Source organism: Podarcis tiliguerta (assembly GCF_965153285.1).
Source record: "Podarcis tiliguerta genome assembly, chromosome: 10".
Classification (NCBI taxonomy): domain Eukaryota; kingdom Metazoa; phylum Chordata; class Lepidosauria; order Squamata; family Lacertidae; genus Podarcis; species Podarcis tiliguerta.
In genome coordinates, this window is record NC_139543.1 from 45014519 (window position 1) to 45030222 (window position 15704).

Sequence of the window (15704 nt, forward strand, 5' to 3'; positions counted from 1 at the left end):
GCATATCATCACAGTGACCAGGATAAAATCCGAGTGCAGTTGCTACACAAAGGACATTTTTTCACCAATTAAAACAACTATACATAAAAGAGGTTGTCTAATCTATCCATTTATATGATGGCCTTAACAACACTGTAGAACACGGAAAGATAGATTGCAATGAAGAGCACACAGGCAACCTTCACCTGCTTCAAAGTTGTACTTGTTTCTTGCATAGCAAAAGCATTCCTCATTCTGATGTTGGTCTGGAATCTCACATGCAGAGGGATATTGGTGCCATCTAAACCATACTTGCCTGGCCCACTGGTTATGTGTTCAGTGGCCACAACAAACTTTAGTGCAGCAAAAGTCTGTGGTATGTCCTTTAAGATGGAAAATGAAGGGCCCCCGAAACGTGAGCACAAAGACATGCAGGGATGTGGGAGTGTACTGGTGATGTGGTCTAAGATCTTCGCTTTGCAGGCTGAACTCAATGTGGGTCTGACTAAGCTAAAAAGCAGGGTCAGTGCACATTTTGTTACTTTTGCTGTCAGCTGTGAAGCTTCCTGAACTCCATCAAGCAATCCCAGGAAGAGCGAGAAAATAATTTGCTTCATGACTGGTCGCAACACTGTCTGGTAGGTTTCATAGTTTTCTTGGAGGAAGGGGCTTATGGAGTGGTGCAGCCTTGTAGATGAAATAGCTGGTAGACCTCTTTGTTTCAGGAACCCTAGCAACTCCAGAGCCCATTTGGCAGCACACCATTGCAAGACACCAGCCAAATAAAAACACAAGTACCTTGCAGCTGCCCGAGAATGCCATAGGATTTTAAATGCTGGGACTAGCACTTCCTTCCAGAGCTTCCTGATGAGAATTAAATGCATGGCACGTAACATCTTTAGGCTGCAGTGCCACAATATGAAGATCCCAGTCACTTGCACAGTGACCCAACAGAAGACTAGCTTGACAATGGTGGCCAAGGGGCGCAATAGCGGCATGTAGACTTTCACCAATAGGTAATGCATAAAGAAGTAGAGTAGCATGAGCTGGGTTTGGGGCAGCAGCCTCAAAGTCAGGTGTGCCATGTACATCACAGTTCGTTTCCCAATTGGCTGGTAAATGGCAAGCCTCTTCTCACCTGCCATTTTGTTAATGTGGACCCCTTAGAGGCAAGGCCACGCTCATCCCAGCACAAATGTCTTGCCTTGCCTTGCTTTCTGACTTGAGCCATCTGTTTTTGGACTCCCCTTATGTAACTGGGTGATGATGACACCACAGTAGATTGCATCAGAAAGAGGGCTAAGTGTGGTTATGCTGGGGTGGGATTGCTACCTTGAACTCCAGCCTTTCCAAACCATGAGCTTTAAAAAAAAAAACCTAATGGGCAGGATTCAGACTCCCCACTCCCAGACTACAACCCCATAGTGGGGGAAAGTTCACAGATAAGAAGCTGGAGTGTGCTTGGGTGTTGGGTATGCTGGAAAGAGATGGGCCATACTCAGTAAGATTTCTGTGGGTCAGTAAAAGCACAGAGCTGCCTGAGCATCAGTGACAGCAGTGCAGGGAAGCAGAAGGGATTTTCTGTAAGGAATACTGTAATTTTCTTCGTCAGTCTGCTCGTTCCTCTTTATTATACTTAATAAAATGTGTATATCACATGACTGTAAACAAACAAACAAAACCACAAAGCGGTTCTGAGAAAAACCTCTTCCGACTTGGAAGAGGGGCTGCTGAAGAGACCTATGGAACCCAAAAGCTTGCATATTCAGCCATTACCAAACTTTAACAGACACCTCCAAACCAATACCATCTTCTCTGCTTTTGGGGGGGGGGCGAATATAGGTTTATGCTGGACTCCCGCGTCGTTGATAATCCTGTACTTTCATAGACAAATTTAAGCCCCAATTTCTCGGCCTCCAGTATTATGACTAGCTAGAGATACCCCTCCCCGATCCCCTACTGAAAGGCTGGAATTTGCTTCCTCGCACGCATGCACGAGTTTAACGAGGGACCTCCCGAAAAGCAGTCCTTCACGCGAAATGGCATCTTCGGAGGAATGCAAAACCCTCCCGGTATCCGTAGCCTTTACTTTTTTAAAAAAGTTATCGTTTCCTTCTGTCTCCTCGCGATATTTCGCATAGAGGATTACAGTGCACATGGGACCGATTTGGAAACGCATGCGCATGCGTATAGGCTGGACGCGTCTGCGCACGCCTAGGAAGCGAAGGGATAAATAGCGCGCGCGCGCCTTTCCACTTCCCTTCTACATCGGCTCGGAGACAAAATGGTAGGTGGTAGTTTGGCTTTGCGGGAAACATGCAATCCGCTGCCATCGGGTCAGTGGTCTTTCCGGCCTCGCTAAATCCCGGTGTATTTCGCTTTAGGGTCTTTGTTGAAGGCACACCGAGAGTTATTTGGGTGCTACATACGCCTCTAACTGGGTCCTGGGCCTATTCTCATTACCGATGACTGCTGAGTTGGCCTAATGTGAGGCTGCCTGCCGTCATCTTTTACCTCATCTAAGGAAAGGGTGTCTTGAAATTGCCGAAACTTGTTATAGATACTTAGGCAGCAATTCCATACTTAAGCGGAAGGCCCCATTGGGACTTTTGAGGAGACGTGCATAAGATTCGTATTGTTATTCCGGAGTGCATTGGTAGCGTCGCCCTTGCTAAGACGCCTTGAACGTCTTAATTACAGATAATTTTATAAGGTCATTGCATGTGGTTGACTAGAACAGCTCCACCAAGGAGCGTGGTGGGCCATGGCTCTTAATGCAGGAATGGGAGGGCGTGTGGCTGTCCGGATGTTGCTGGCTCCAGCTGCTTCTATCCCTGATCTTTGGCTGGGGCTGAGGGGCGATGGTTTCTTTTTATACTATAGTCTTTGATCTTATACAAGGGGCAAGTTGTACTGTTCTTAGTAAATGCTTTATGCTCTTGTCTTAAAGACAAAAAGTCTCCCATTACCTCAGGTTATGGTTGAAGAGTTATAAAAGGGCCATTCTGACTGTATTTTTATAAAAATCTCTCATAGGGTGGGTTGGTTATTTAATGCAACATCGTGAGTCTTGTGTACCTGTGTTTGAGATGTAGTATTGCCAAACTTGCAAGGAAAACAGGTTAGGCACGTTGCTTGGCATGCACTGCATTACTGTACACAACAGGAGCACACTTTAGTGTTGCTCCCAAGGGATTTATTATGGGCAAGGGAAGTTTCTCTCCCAGGGTGTTTAGAGCATTTCCTTGCCTTCCTAAGAACCCTGAGGTTGTTGACGACTTGCAAAGCTGTCTCCTACTAAGCAAAATGTCTTTGCCTCCCTTCTAGTCCCACCGCAAGTTTTCAGCTCCCAGGCATGGGTCTTTGGGCTTTCTGCCTCGCAAGCGTAGCCGTCGGCACAGAGGCAAGGTGAAGAGCTTTCCTAAAGATGACCCCAGCAAGCCCATCCACCTCACTGCATTTCTTGGATACAAAGCTGGCATGACCCACATTGTCCGTGAGGTTGACAGACCTGGCTCCAGTATGTATTTCTTCTCTTGGGAGGGAAGTGAAATTGATACTTGGCATTGATATACTTTAGGACACTTCACATAGTAATTTTCAATACTTCTACAGTGTGACATTATTAGCTTTGTTATTTTAGATGAAGGTGTGAGGCTAGCAGCTTGCCTGCATTTACTTGCTTCATAGCCAAGATGGAGTACGTATGAGCCGGGACTTGCTGTTCTTCACTACCAGTCCATGTGCTCTATCATTCCTAGGGGGCAGAAGAAAGAAGTGGATTGTTCTGATCACCAGGGTTGTTGTTTATTTGTGTTTGAAAAGACCAGGCATAAGAACTGTTGCTGCACCTATTCCTCACCTTATGCACTCTTTAGCTTTTCAGGACAGCACACATGCCCCATGTTAGGCTTTAACCTGACAACAGAAGGATTAGGTTGCTTTTGGATGGTGTTTTAATTTCCCTCAGTTATATAATTCAGGTTCATTACTATCTTTTAGTTCTCATCTGTTCTGTTATCTGTTTCATAGAGGTCAACAAGAAAGAAGTTGTTGAGGCAGTTACTGTGGTGGAAACCCCTCCCATGGTGATTGTGGGGATTGTGGGCTATGTTGAAACTCCCCGTGGCCTTCGCACCTTCAAGACCATCTTTGCCGAGCATATCAGCGATGAGTGCAAGCGTCGGTTCTACAAGAACTGGTAATTATGGCTGAGATTCTTGAGTTCCATGAGTTAGGAAGATGCAGGAATAGTTAGCTCTCTTGTAGAACTCTATAGAACTGAGTTGGTAGCAACTCAGTTTACATTGCAGTAAGGGGGTATGATGCCTTGGGTATGTGAACACTACAGATGATGATTTCTCGACGGGCGGACATTAAAAAATCACCTTTGGTGCTTGTTGCTGATTGTCGAGCACTGACTGTAGTTTGCTATCTTAGGAGAGTGTAGTATGACTTTTTTTCCTGAAGGCAACAAATTTCTAGTTGAGTTGCCTCCTGGTATAGTCTTAACATGGATCTTGGGAAGGATTTCTTCCCCTTATAGTGTGGCATGTTCATGTTAATCACTCAGGTCAGGATACTATAACTGGTAACTTTCCTGAATATCTGAATTTGAGGTATGCAAATGTAAAAGTTGCCCTTTAAGATTTGTGGGTTGTTTATGTTAGGAAGTGGCATTATGGTGTTAAAAGGCAAGATTGGAAAGCTATAAATGAGTAAAGTGAAGTTAACGCTATGAAGTAGAAATGGAGCTTCTAAGGTGGAATACATTTTCTTAATTACTGTTCTGTGCAGTGCATATTAATGTTCTTATGAAATTATGGCAGCTCCACTCAGCTTTGGCAGTCTTGCCTTTGCTCGATGAGCTCCAGGCTCCGCTTGCTGGTGGAAAAGGCTCCTTAGAAGCCAGCAATGAGCCAAAACTGATTCCTATGGCAGCTTCTTCCACTCAACCACCTCTCTGGGTGGGCTGATGAAGGGCTCTGCCAATCCCCATCTCTGCTCTGCTCCTCCTTGAAGGCATAAGTCTAAGAAGAAGGCCTTTACCAAGTACTGCAAGAAGTGGCAGGATGAAGAAGGCAAGAAACAACTGGAGAAGGACTTCAACAGCATGAAGAAGTACTGTCAGGTTATCAGGGTCATAGCTCACACTCAGGTGAGCTCTTGCATTGCTTATTTCCTGAAGCACATATGAATTCACAGATAGTTTAGTGTCAATGGCCAAAGATCTGCTAATAGCAGATTCCACTGTTTGACTGGTTTGCCTTCTGTCTATCCTCATGTCCATAATTGCCATTATCAGCTGAAAAGGGCAGACTCCACCTTTTTGTCAAGTTCAGTGTTTTATTATTTTTGCCGAACTTTGTATTACCATTTTTTTAAACAGTTGGGTGGTAGTGCTTTTAAAGTCTTGTGAAGTAAATGGTGCCTCGTTGCATCTGGTATTTGATGTAATATTTACCTAGAAGCTATTGTGCCATGATGCACTTACTATCTTTCAACCCTTTGACTTAGCCCTTTTTAAATACAGCTTTGTGGCTGTAAAATTGGACAATGCTTTATAAGCCTTTCAGAATCCTTTTAATTGAGTATTGAAAACCAGAAGGTGGCAAGTACTGGAAGGATACAGGATTTTGTCAGTTCAGTCAAACCTTGCTGACCCAAAATATAGTTTATTTCTTCAAGGGTTTTACAATTTAGCTATTTCACAGTAATTTGTCTAAAGGCTCTTGTTTAACTTGTGAAGGGTCTTGATTCTAATACATGCAATGAGCTGTTGATGAATGCATCAGAAAATAAATGCGGGGTCCTTTGATATAGCCTTTAAAAATGCATTGCATTGTTTGGCTCAGAAGGCCCTCAAGGAGAATGATGGTATTGGATGAAATTTAAGTCATCAGTTAATGTTGCAAACATAATTTTTTTGTAAAAGCATTAAATTACTATTCGCTTTGGATAGATTGAGCTAGAAATAATAATTGGTACTGAAAAAATGCAAACTTGATTAGGCATTTTGCCACAACCAATGCATTAACTCTTTATTTGGTATCTCAGATGCGAATGCTTCCGCTTCGGCAAAAGAAGTCTCACTTGATGGAAATCCAGGTGAATGGTGGCACTGTAGCTGAGAAGGTGGATTGGGCTCGAGTGAAGCTGGAGCAGCAAGTGCCCGTGTCGACTGTCTTTGGCCAGGATGAAATGATTGATGTCATTGGCGTCACAAAGGGCAAGGGGTACAAAGGTAATTTATTTCCCAGTCAACAATATGTCAAAGATTAAACTGCACTGTACTAAGAGTGTCCTTAACATCCTATGTAGTTTATTTGGCTTTGGCGTAAAGAGGGTTGGCAAAATATTCTTAGTTTGCAAGAGGCTGTTCAGTGATGAGATCATGGAATATGCACTGGGCGCAGTGCCCGATACCCATGAGGAGTCATTCCATGCTGCCTTCCTTCTGAGACCAGCTTTGCAAGAAACGGGAGAGGGTTTGGCCACTTCAGGGTGGTCATTTGTAAGATCCCTTTATTTTAGTATAGTAATCTCATGTGTCTGGAAGACATTTCATTGATATCCCACACAGTTGAGGCTCCAGTCAATTAGATGTTGGAGCTAAGTAGTTCTAACAAGTTCCATGTCTCTTCCTCTTAGGTGTTACCAGCCGATGGCACACCAAAAAACTGCCCCGTAAGACTCACAGGGGTCTGCGTAAGGTGGCTTGTATTGGTGCCTGGCATCCTGCTCGTGTGGCCTTCTCTGTGGCTCGAGCTGGTCAGAAGGGGTACCATCACCGCACAGAAATCAATAAGAAGGTATGGATGCGCTTTGCAGCAGCATTATTATTATTATTTTATTTTAATGGTTCCATTCCAGTTGAAGCCTGAACATGTTCTGTGTTCATAAAATGTTACTGCAGAACGGCAGGTGGGTAGAAAGAGAGTGTGGTGTTATTAGAGGTTGGTTTACTTAGCTGGATTTGAGCCCATGAAAAAGTTCTGTGCCAAGCTCTTCTACAACAGTGTCTGCTTCACTTACCACTTGCTCTACAACACTGCAGGTTGTATAAGAATGCAGCATTTCACTAAAGAGCAACCCATTCTGCTAAAATTCTATATGGAAATCTTGTCCTAGTTGAGCAGTTGGGACAATATAGTTCCATACCAGTAATGTCACTTGCTGGCCAATCGCTACCTCCCCCTCAACTGTAAATATGTGAGTGCATTCTTAAAATGGTTATGAGTCATTGCAAGTTTTAAAGATAGTCACTGCAGTTGATTACAAGCATTGTAATGGTACAACTTGCTTATAAATAGAACTTTCCAAAGTGAAACTTTCCAAAGCTTAACATGTGTAGGAGATAGCAATGTACCAGCTAACACCAAAATTGCAACTTCCTTGGGAATTAAAGGTTTTTTAAAGAGGTAGGTCCTGATTGGTGGGCCACAAATCTTTGTGTGGCTTTTGAGCCAGGATTTTTTCGTGGTCGCCACCAATCACTCTTGACATGCTTGAGTGACAAGGCCTTTTTACATTTGTTTAGGGTTAATTAAGGCAAGAAACATTGGAAACCTACAGCTGCTCAGAATCTTGCCTTCTCAAAACCTATAATGGGAAATTAGACCTCTGTAGTAGGGATCTGTGAGTTGCCAAGTGTCACCAGATTCATAAACTCGCGCCCTTTTTGTGTTGTTGAAAAGTATTCATTTCTTCCTCCCTTTTTTTGTTTTTCACATAGATCTACAAGATTGGCCAAGGATACCAAATCAAGGATGGCAAGCTGATCAAAAACAATGCTTCAACAGAGTATGATCAGTCTGACAAGAGCATTAATCCTCTGGTGAGTGGCTTTCAAATTTAAATGTGGGGGTCTGGGTAGAACATCATTGGGTGGAAGCCTGTGTGTCCCTCAAAGATTTGCCACTGTTGCATTTTGGAGGCATAGAGTAACCTTCAGTGCTCTTAGTTTTAAGTTGTCCTCTTAACAGTTCCTAAAGGTGCCATTCACTTCAACATAAACCATCTCCCCCACCTTTTACCCCTTCAGTGATTGTCTGCCATGAGTTCTGCCCTTCTGCTTTGGCTGCACATTAAAATCTCTGGCCTCTGAATCCCATTGGGGGTGAGGGGAAACTGCAGAATTCAGAATATTGGTGGTATGTAGTACTAAATAATTGCCATGCGCATTTATTTGCTCTTCTCACACAGGGCGGATTTGTCCATTATGGTGAAGTGACCAATGATTTTATCATGTTGAAAGGCTGTGTTGTTGGGACCAAGAAGAGAGTTCTCACTCTGCGCAAGGTGAGCAGTGGAAGGGTGGTGACTGATCTCTGAAGTTCCTTTGCTAGATGAGGTGCTATAGCTGTTTGTTTGAATATTGTAAGCTCTCCAATAATGTCAGGGTGCTAGAAGGCTAGCATTTTCTGTACCAGATTGTGACACTAAAAATAGCAAATGGGGGCATGCACACTGCTTCCAATAGATCAGCTTCTCCAAGAAGTGTGAGAGGGCTTTTATTGCTCATTGGCCTCTTTACATTCTTAGAACAGTATACAGCAACCAGGCTTTCCAGCAGGGACAATCCTCAGGTTGTTGGCTGCTGACCTCTGTTTATATAGTTAGGCCATAATCATGTATTGGCAAATCAGGCCTAAATTCTTCTTAAATGGCACATTATGCACAGTGGTTGAATGCAGGCCTGAGATCTAAAGTTAATATTGTTCTTCAAGCCACATACCAGGTGGGTGGGGGGCGTTAGAATTTGCAGTACAATGTAGTAGTGAAGCTTGAAGAGCTGTAGAAAAATGTTTCTGAATTACTGGCTTTCCATCGCTTAACCTTTTCCATTTGAGATTTTGCAGTTGCCTGCCAGTCGGCCTTACTCTATGTCCTTTTTCCCCTAGTCCTTGCTTGTGCAGACCAAGCGTCGGGCCCTGGAGAAGATTGACTTGAAATTTATTGACACCACTTCCAAATTTGGTCATGGCCGCTTCCAGACAGCTGAGGAGAAGAAGGTTTTCATGGTAAGAGCACTTCCTCTCTAGTGTCCAGTATATAAGCTACTTGCTGCATTTGCTCTTAGGAAAATGTGATGTTTTGAATTGATCTTTTAATGCCTATGTAATTGAACAGTGGGCAGCACCAAAATTTGTTCTAAGTTGTGTGAAAAGACTTATTAATGGTTCAGGATTAGGGTCAGCTCTTGCATGTGTAATAATAATAATAATAATAAATAATAATAATACATTTATTTCTCCCTCCCTCCCCAACCGAAGCTGGGCTCAGCACGGCTAACAACACTAAAATAGTGCAACATTATAAAAACATTATAAAAATTAATTAAAATCAAAATTGATGGCAACCATAAACTAAGGTTCTGTAAAGCTTGCCAAAGGAGGGTAATGTGTAAATGGATTAAATGGTATTGGCATAGTCTCAATTAAGCCCTAGTACATTCAAATTCAATTGGGGGACCTTTGTGTGCATTTACCTACTCCAAATTTGCAGTTAAGGCACAACAGTAGTTGCTCACATAAGAATCTCGCTGACCACACTTTGTCTAGCATTTTTGGGAATCTCCAGAACCAGCAAGCATTAAGTGGTTCCCTCAGGAATGTAACCAGTAGTCCACTAGTGAACTGCTATATGCTGTGGCCAGTTGGTGGCAGCAGACTTTTAACAATTGTGTTGTGTTCCATAGTCTATTGGCTTCTGTCTCTTTTTTAAAAAAAATCCACCTGTTAATTAATGTTAAATGGTTTGGGATGTGTCTTGAGATTATGGATCTCCTGTTGTTTAGACTGACACATTTCTATTTTCTTTGCAGGGACCACTCAAGAAAGATCGCATTGCCAAAGAAGAGACCGCTTAATTTCTGGAATGCTGTTCTGGCTTGTAGTCTTATAATAAAGCTACAAATATCAAATACACTGTCTGCTTCATGTTTTATGAACGATAGAAATGTAATTGGTCTTTAGGTGGGCTGTGATAATTGCTTGGATTTTAAAATGTTATGTAGCATTGCACTTCTGCAAGACAGGATGCTATGTGGTGGATTCACCCTCATTTCAGTAGACTTGCTGATGTATGGGCAGCAAACTTTACACAGAATCAAGTGTGAAAGCATCTGCTCCTAGAAACAGTTGGTTTCAAATAATGAATTTAAATGAAAATTTAGTTTGGAATAAGGTAGGAACATAAGAAGCTACCTTTAGACCAAGTCAGACCTTTGTGTTAAGGCAGTATTGCCTGCATGGACAAGCAAGGTTTCACAAGGCTTTCTCCATTCTACCTGGAAATACCCTTGGTTGAACCTGGCACCTTTTATATGCAAACCCCACCCCCACTTTTCTCATAATACAATGTTCCGCTTTACAGCAACCACAAATCTTTCCTGTCAGGACTGGTACATTCCTTTAGCAATGCCACACACACTAGGACTGCTCCAAAACAAGGCAAGGTAGGTTGTCCAGTACACTCTGTTCCAAGGTTGCTTGGAAGGAAATTTCGGTTGAACAGGTATACAACATAAATCTGGTTTAAACCAAAATGCTTTGTCTGCATGATGGTGCACTAATTTTGGGAACATCACTGCTGTGAAGTATTAGGTGACATTTTCCTTATGCAATGCTGGTGGCCCCACCTACATCATCTAACATGCAGTAGGGAGGGGTCGCCTTCACCAGCAAAGCAGCACCCAGCAGGATTGAATCTTCCCATTTCCAGGTGATGAGCAGAGAGTGCAATGCTACCAGCTGCATAGGGTTGCTTTGCCAGCACTTATTGACAGGATTCAGTACCCAACCTCCTTGGCCCTATGGATGATCCCCTGGATAAGACTGACCTGTATGCCCGATGTTCCCCACACCTGTGCTAAGCAACTCTAGCTCGTTAATACACAGGACTCTTGAAGGAGAACCTTCATTTCTAACCCAGATGTACAGGGAGCGTCACAAACAGAAATAGCCTGGTTCATGTTTCTTTGCTGCTTTGAATACATAAAAGCCTTGCACCTGTACCATTCCTTGTTCCCTAGTCTGTGTTTCCAGAGTCGGCAGTTCACTTGAACCACAGGATTTGAGTGAGATTATAATTGAAGATGAGGCTTGGTGCAGGAGGTGTGAGGTGATGGACAAGCTCAGATTCCAGTATATCTCAATTTCTGTCAAGGTTTGGTCTGCGCTGCCACCTGAATAGCATCCAAGAGACATTTAGAAACCCACCTGACAAAACCTCTGACTGCAGCCTTCAAAGAAAGCCAAGACAAAATGCTATTGAATTCAATAATAATAGTGGAACCTGGCATTTTTAGGAAAGTGTTACTATTTTTATTTATATTTGTATCCCCACCTTTCCTCCAAGCACCTCAAGGTGGCATACTTGTTTCTCTTCATTCCCACTTTATCCTCACAACCCTGTGAGGAGGTAGCCAAGTATTAGTTCCTGTAAAGCATGGCTTATGGGCATTCTCCCAAGAATGTGGGAATGTGTAAGAACATAAAGGATATTTCTCATTTGAGTCCTAAACTGGATCTTATTTGAATCAGGTTTGCTACAGACCAGTGTTGCCCAAAGGTATGGTCTGTGGGCCACCAGTGGTCCCAAATATTCAGGTGGGGCATGGCAGAAAGTTTTAATTAAAAATGAACGACTTTAGCATCTAGTACAGCGCATTACAGTGGCAAAACAGCAGCAAGAAAAATCATTAAGGGGTATGTATGCCAATGCCCTCATCAATGCATATCCTGTTTTCCACAGTGACCAAGCTTCAATATAAAATGCTCAGGGAACTCAAATGTGCCTGATTGCCTTGCATATAGGAAATGTCCTTGAAAGCAGCCACTCAAGTGATAATTGAATGGACCAGTAGGTGGTGGTCTCTGCTCTTGCTGAACTGCCTGCGTTCTCCGCCAACCAGCTTTTCAGTTTCTGCCTTCCATGTTTAGGACACAGTCGCCACAGCAACAGGTAACAATCAAGTGAGGTCACAGACCAGGACTTTGCTGTGGGCAAGAGGTTTCGTTCTCAAGATCAGAGATTTGGGAACAAGGACAAAGAGCAAATAGTTGTGCACTTAAATACACCTTTGGTAACTTGGTTTCTCATGTGATTTATTTTGTTATGGATGCAGTAGTGCAGTTAGGTAACTTCAATGGTTTCCATTCTAGCTGGATGGTATGAGAACTTGGAAACAAAAAACTGGCCCCTGAGGTTTTTTTGCTTTTTTCCCCTTCTCCCAACCAATCTGTTGTGTTCTGCCTTTTAGACTGTAAGCCATCTTTGTAAGCTGCTCTCCTGACATGTGCGGAGGGAGCTAAGAGCTTACGGAGTCAGAAGTGAAACTTCAGGATGGCGTGTTTAGAACCCCAGCACTTTTAATCTTTGAAAATAAGCACTGATTGGCTGCTACTCTGGCACAGTGGTAGGGTGTGTCTGGCCTGTGGTCCCAATGTGTGCTGGCACAGGGTCCTGATCTGGCCCACAAGGCTGTTTTCCTCACACCATGTCCATCTGCCTCACACCTCTGTGTAAGATTCTGTGTGGCTGGGTAGGGCTTGACTTTCCAAAGCTTAATTAAGAAACAAAAACAGTTTTCCTCAGAGGAGGATGGTTCCCTCACATTATTTTTTAGAACCCCAAGAAGTATCCATTTTTGTCCCCACCCCACCCTGTTTGTCAATTTTCATGGACTGCTCTGGAACTATAAATAGTATTGGGATTTTTGTTCACGGGCAACCAGGCACCTGCGGCTTTATTAGCTATATAAGACATAATCCCCACACGCGCAACTTTTCCCTCCACTACAAGTTTTTGACCTGAGAAGCTCTCCTTGCCATTTTCTATTTGGCTCATCCATGAAGGATCTCAGACACGGGTTCACCACTAAACCTGGTAACACTAGATCCAGGTGGCTGTTTTGCAAATAGCCTCTCTCTCAAAAAAACCCCATAGTTTCCCAGCCTGCTTCAGGAATGAGATCTTGTGGGCCGGTTCTGTCATTAGGTAGTGAGAGGCAGCCACCTCCAGGCAGTTGACTTGGGTGTCAGGAAGGGAAACCAAATTGCTCTTTATTCATTTATTTTGTGGCAGCTGTCTTTTTACACAGAGCTGTCCAGAGACATTTTACTACCTATGGTGAATGACAAGTGAACCGCCTGAAGCCTTCTAATGAAGGGCGGTATATAAATTTAAATACAATAAGTGGCTGCCCACTCCCTGTTCCATTGTAGAGCAGCAGACTGAGTTGGCTGCTGAATTTTACTCCACTGCTGATGACAGGATAGTATCCTTTACCACACCTGAAACAGCAGTCAGATTAGAGGACCCAGGACAGGTGACGTGACAGCAGAGCAAGATGGCTGGGAGCTCATTAACAAAGGGGGGGCTGCTGCTGTCCCCCCAACATCTGCTGCCTGGGGTGGTCACTTCGCTTTGCCTAATGGTAGAACCGGCCCTGTTTATACCGCTTGTGGGATTTTCCGCCTCAGGTACCAAACTAACGTGGCTGGTCTTCAAAGCTAGGCACCTTGATTTGAGTCCTGTGTCCGTGGTCAGGATGGTTGTGTGTGAGTCTTCACTCTGCCTCTGTTCCCAGTCTCCTCTCCCACTTTGGAGTTGCAGTGAAAAGCAGCTGCAACTTGCTAGTGAAGACGTTAACTGGTGTTCCAAGGCTGCCTCAGGCACACAAGGAGGTGGGGAGCTTTGGGTTTTGCGTTCTCTGTTCCCACAATTAGCTTCACAACTGGCCCATCTGACACTCTTGCATTGAAGCCGACCTCCAGCTTTGATCAGAACGACAGGTGGAGCACACTAAGTATGCTTAACATGGCAGAGGAGCTTATTAATGCGCCCAAGGGGGATGAAGCAAGGCTCATTCAACAGCTTGTGGCTCTTTGCTGGTGCCTTGGCTCACTGCCCCCACCCCCCGCCAGACCCCTTGAACGATGTATTATTAACCCCCCCACCCCACCCCATCCTGCGCTGTGCTGTTTTGATGCTACAGATCTAACTTGAAAGTGTGTATTTCATTCTAGGGTGTTTTTTTTAAGTTTTAGTAACTTCGTTTGACATGCAATCAGGCAAGTTTAAAACTGCTGCCTCGCTGTCTCCTTAATTATTATTTATTGCTCTATGACAGAAGCACCTTGAGGCCTCAACCAAGTTGATGTAAAAACTGTGTAATATTGAGATATTCCTTACCCTGAACAGTAAACTGACAAGCTGGAGTTACGATCCTCCTTTTATATGGCAAAGTGCTTGAATAATTTTGCTCGAGGCTGTGTGTGTGTGTGTAGTTTCAAACTATGTAGCTCTTTGTGGGCAAGCTAGGAAATGCAGTGCCTATCCTCCTTAGTCCTAACCTGGTTGCCAAGACACAGGGCATGTTTATATTATGTTGGTCCAACCTGCATCTTGCATTTAAAGCTACACTCGAACTCAGGACGCAAGGGAGAAACGTGCTAAGAGGAAGGCACGCTTGACAAATCCACACTGTGATCAACTCCCACCCAGAAACCAATGTCCCCACTGTGGAAGGACATGCAGTTCCAGAATTGGCCTCCACAGTCACTTATGGATTCATTGTTAAAACCGTGTTTATGGAAGACAATCTTACTCGGCTACAAGAGATCACCAAAGAAGAAGAAGAAAATAGTTATGGTTACCCCAGAGAATCCTGGGAACTGTAGTTTGTTAAGGGTCCTCAGAGTAGTTAGGAGACCTTTATTCCCCTCACAGACGTACAATTCTCAGAGTAGTATAACCATCAAGCCTTCGTCCCATAGCATTCTGGGAATTGTAGTTTTGTGAGGGGAATTTCATCACCTTTACAAACTACAGTTCCCAGGATTCTTTGGGGACTGTCATGACTTTTAAAGTGGTATAGCTGCTTTAAATGTATGCCTCCTTCCTTCCTTGAGTTCTTTGCCATTTCTCTGCTTCCCCATTTTAAAAAGCCACCCTTACTAGGCTTCTTTCCAGACATTGGGGGGGGGGGGGGGGAGGAAGTGTCAAGATGTGTTGCGGGGGACGGGGAGTCTCTGGGGAAATGTCTGCTCCTTTGTGGGTGCAGGATGATGCCTCCTCATTGTTTTTTGTTTTTGAAACGACGCACACACACAAATATTGTTTGTAAGAAAATGGAGCTCCTACTAGAATCATTTCATGGTAAGAGCAGCCAATTCTGCATTGAATAGTCTTATCTTTTCTGTACATGAGTAGGATGTGAAGATGTCTGGTGCATTTGGAACTGTTTCTGTCCAAACCCAACTTCCACAAAGGGGTTTTAATCTGGATTAACAACTGCCATTTGTATTCACCATAATTCAGAATATTTTCCTATATATAGCAAGGAGTGCTTTAACAGGGGTTAGGCTACCAGCCGTTCTCAACCTGTGGGTCCCCAGATGTTGTTGAACTACAACTCCCATCATCCTGAGCTCTGGGCTTGCTAGATAGGGGTGATGGGAGTTGTAGTTCAACAACATCTGGGGACCCACAGGTTGAGAAAGGCTGGTTAGACTATGTTATATTTTATTTATTTATTGCATGTATATCCCACCATTTTCTCCATGAAACAAAACTGGTATATATGGGTTTCTCTTCCTCATATGATCCCCACAACAACCCTGTGAGCATAGCTGTCAACGTTTCCCTTTTTTAAGCGAAATTCCCTTATTCCGAATAGGATTCCTCGCAAGAAAAGGGAAAAGTTGGCAGCTATGCCT

At 43.7% G+C, this 15704-nt stretch overlaps 1 protein-coding gene across 1 annotated transcript; it reads left to right on the forward strand.

The window, feature by feature from the left end:
- The first annotated feature begins 2163 nt into the window (after window positions 1-2163).
- On the forward strand, window positions 2164-9904 carry RPL3 (ribosomal protein L3). Its single transcript, XM_083400462.1, has 10 exons — window positions 2164-2266; window positions 3307-3499; window positions 4012-4180; window positions 5002-5137; window positions 6037-6223; window positions 6631-6791; window positions 7715-7816; window positions 8185-8280; window positions 8883-9002; window positions 9806-9904. Exons 1-10 carry the CDS (start codon window positions 2264-2266, stop codon window positions 9848-9850), a joined length of 1212 nt encoding a protein of 403 aa, XP_083256588.1. The 5' UTR covers window positions 2164-2263; the 3' UTR covers window positions 9851-9904.
- The last annotated feature ends 5800 nt before the right edge of the window (window positions 9905-15704 follow it).

Excerpts from the sequence above, each read along its gene's own strand:
- RPL3 (XM_083400462.1), top strand. Across the intron at positions 6,792-7,714 it reads GCACAGAAATCAATAAGAAG|ATCTACAAGATTGGCCAAGG; the intron begins GTATGGATGCGC and ends TTTTTCACATAG. Across the intron at positions 9,003-9,805 it reads AGGAGAAGAAGGTTTTCATG|GGACCACTCAAGAAAGATCG; the intron begins GTAAGAGCACTT and ends TTTTCTTTGCAG.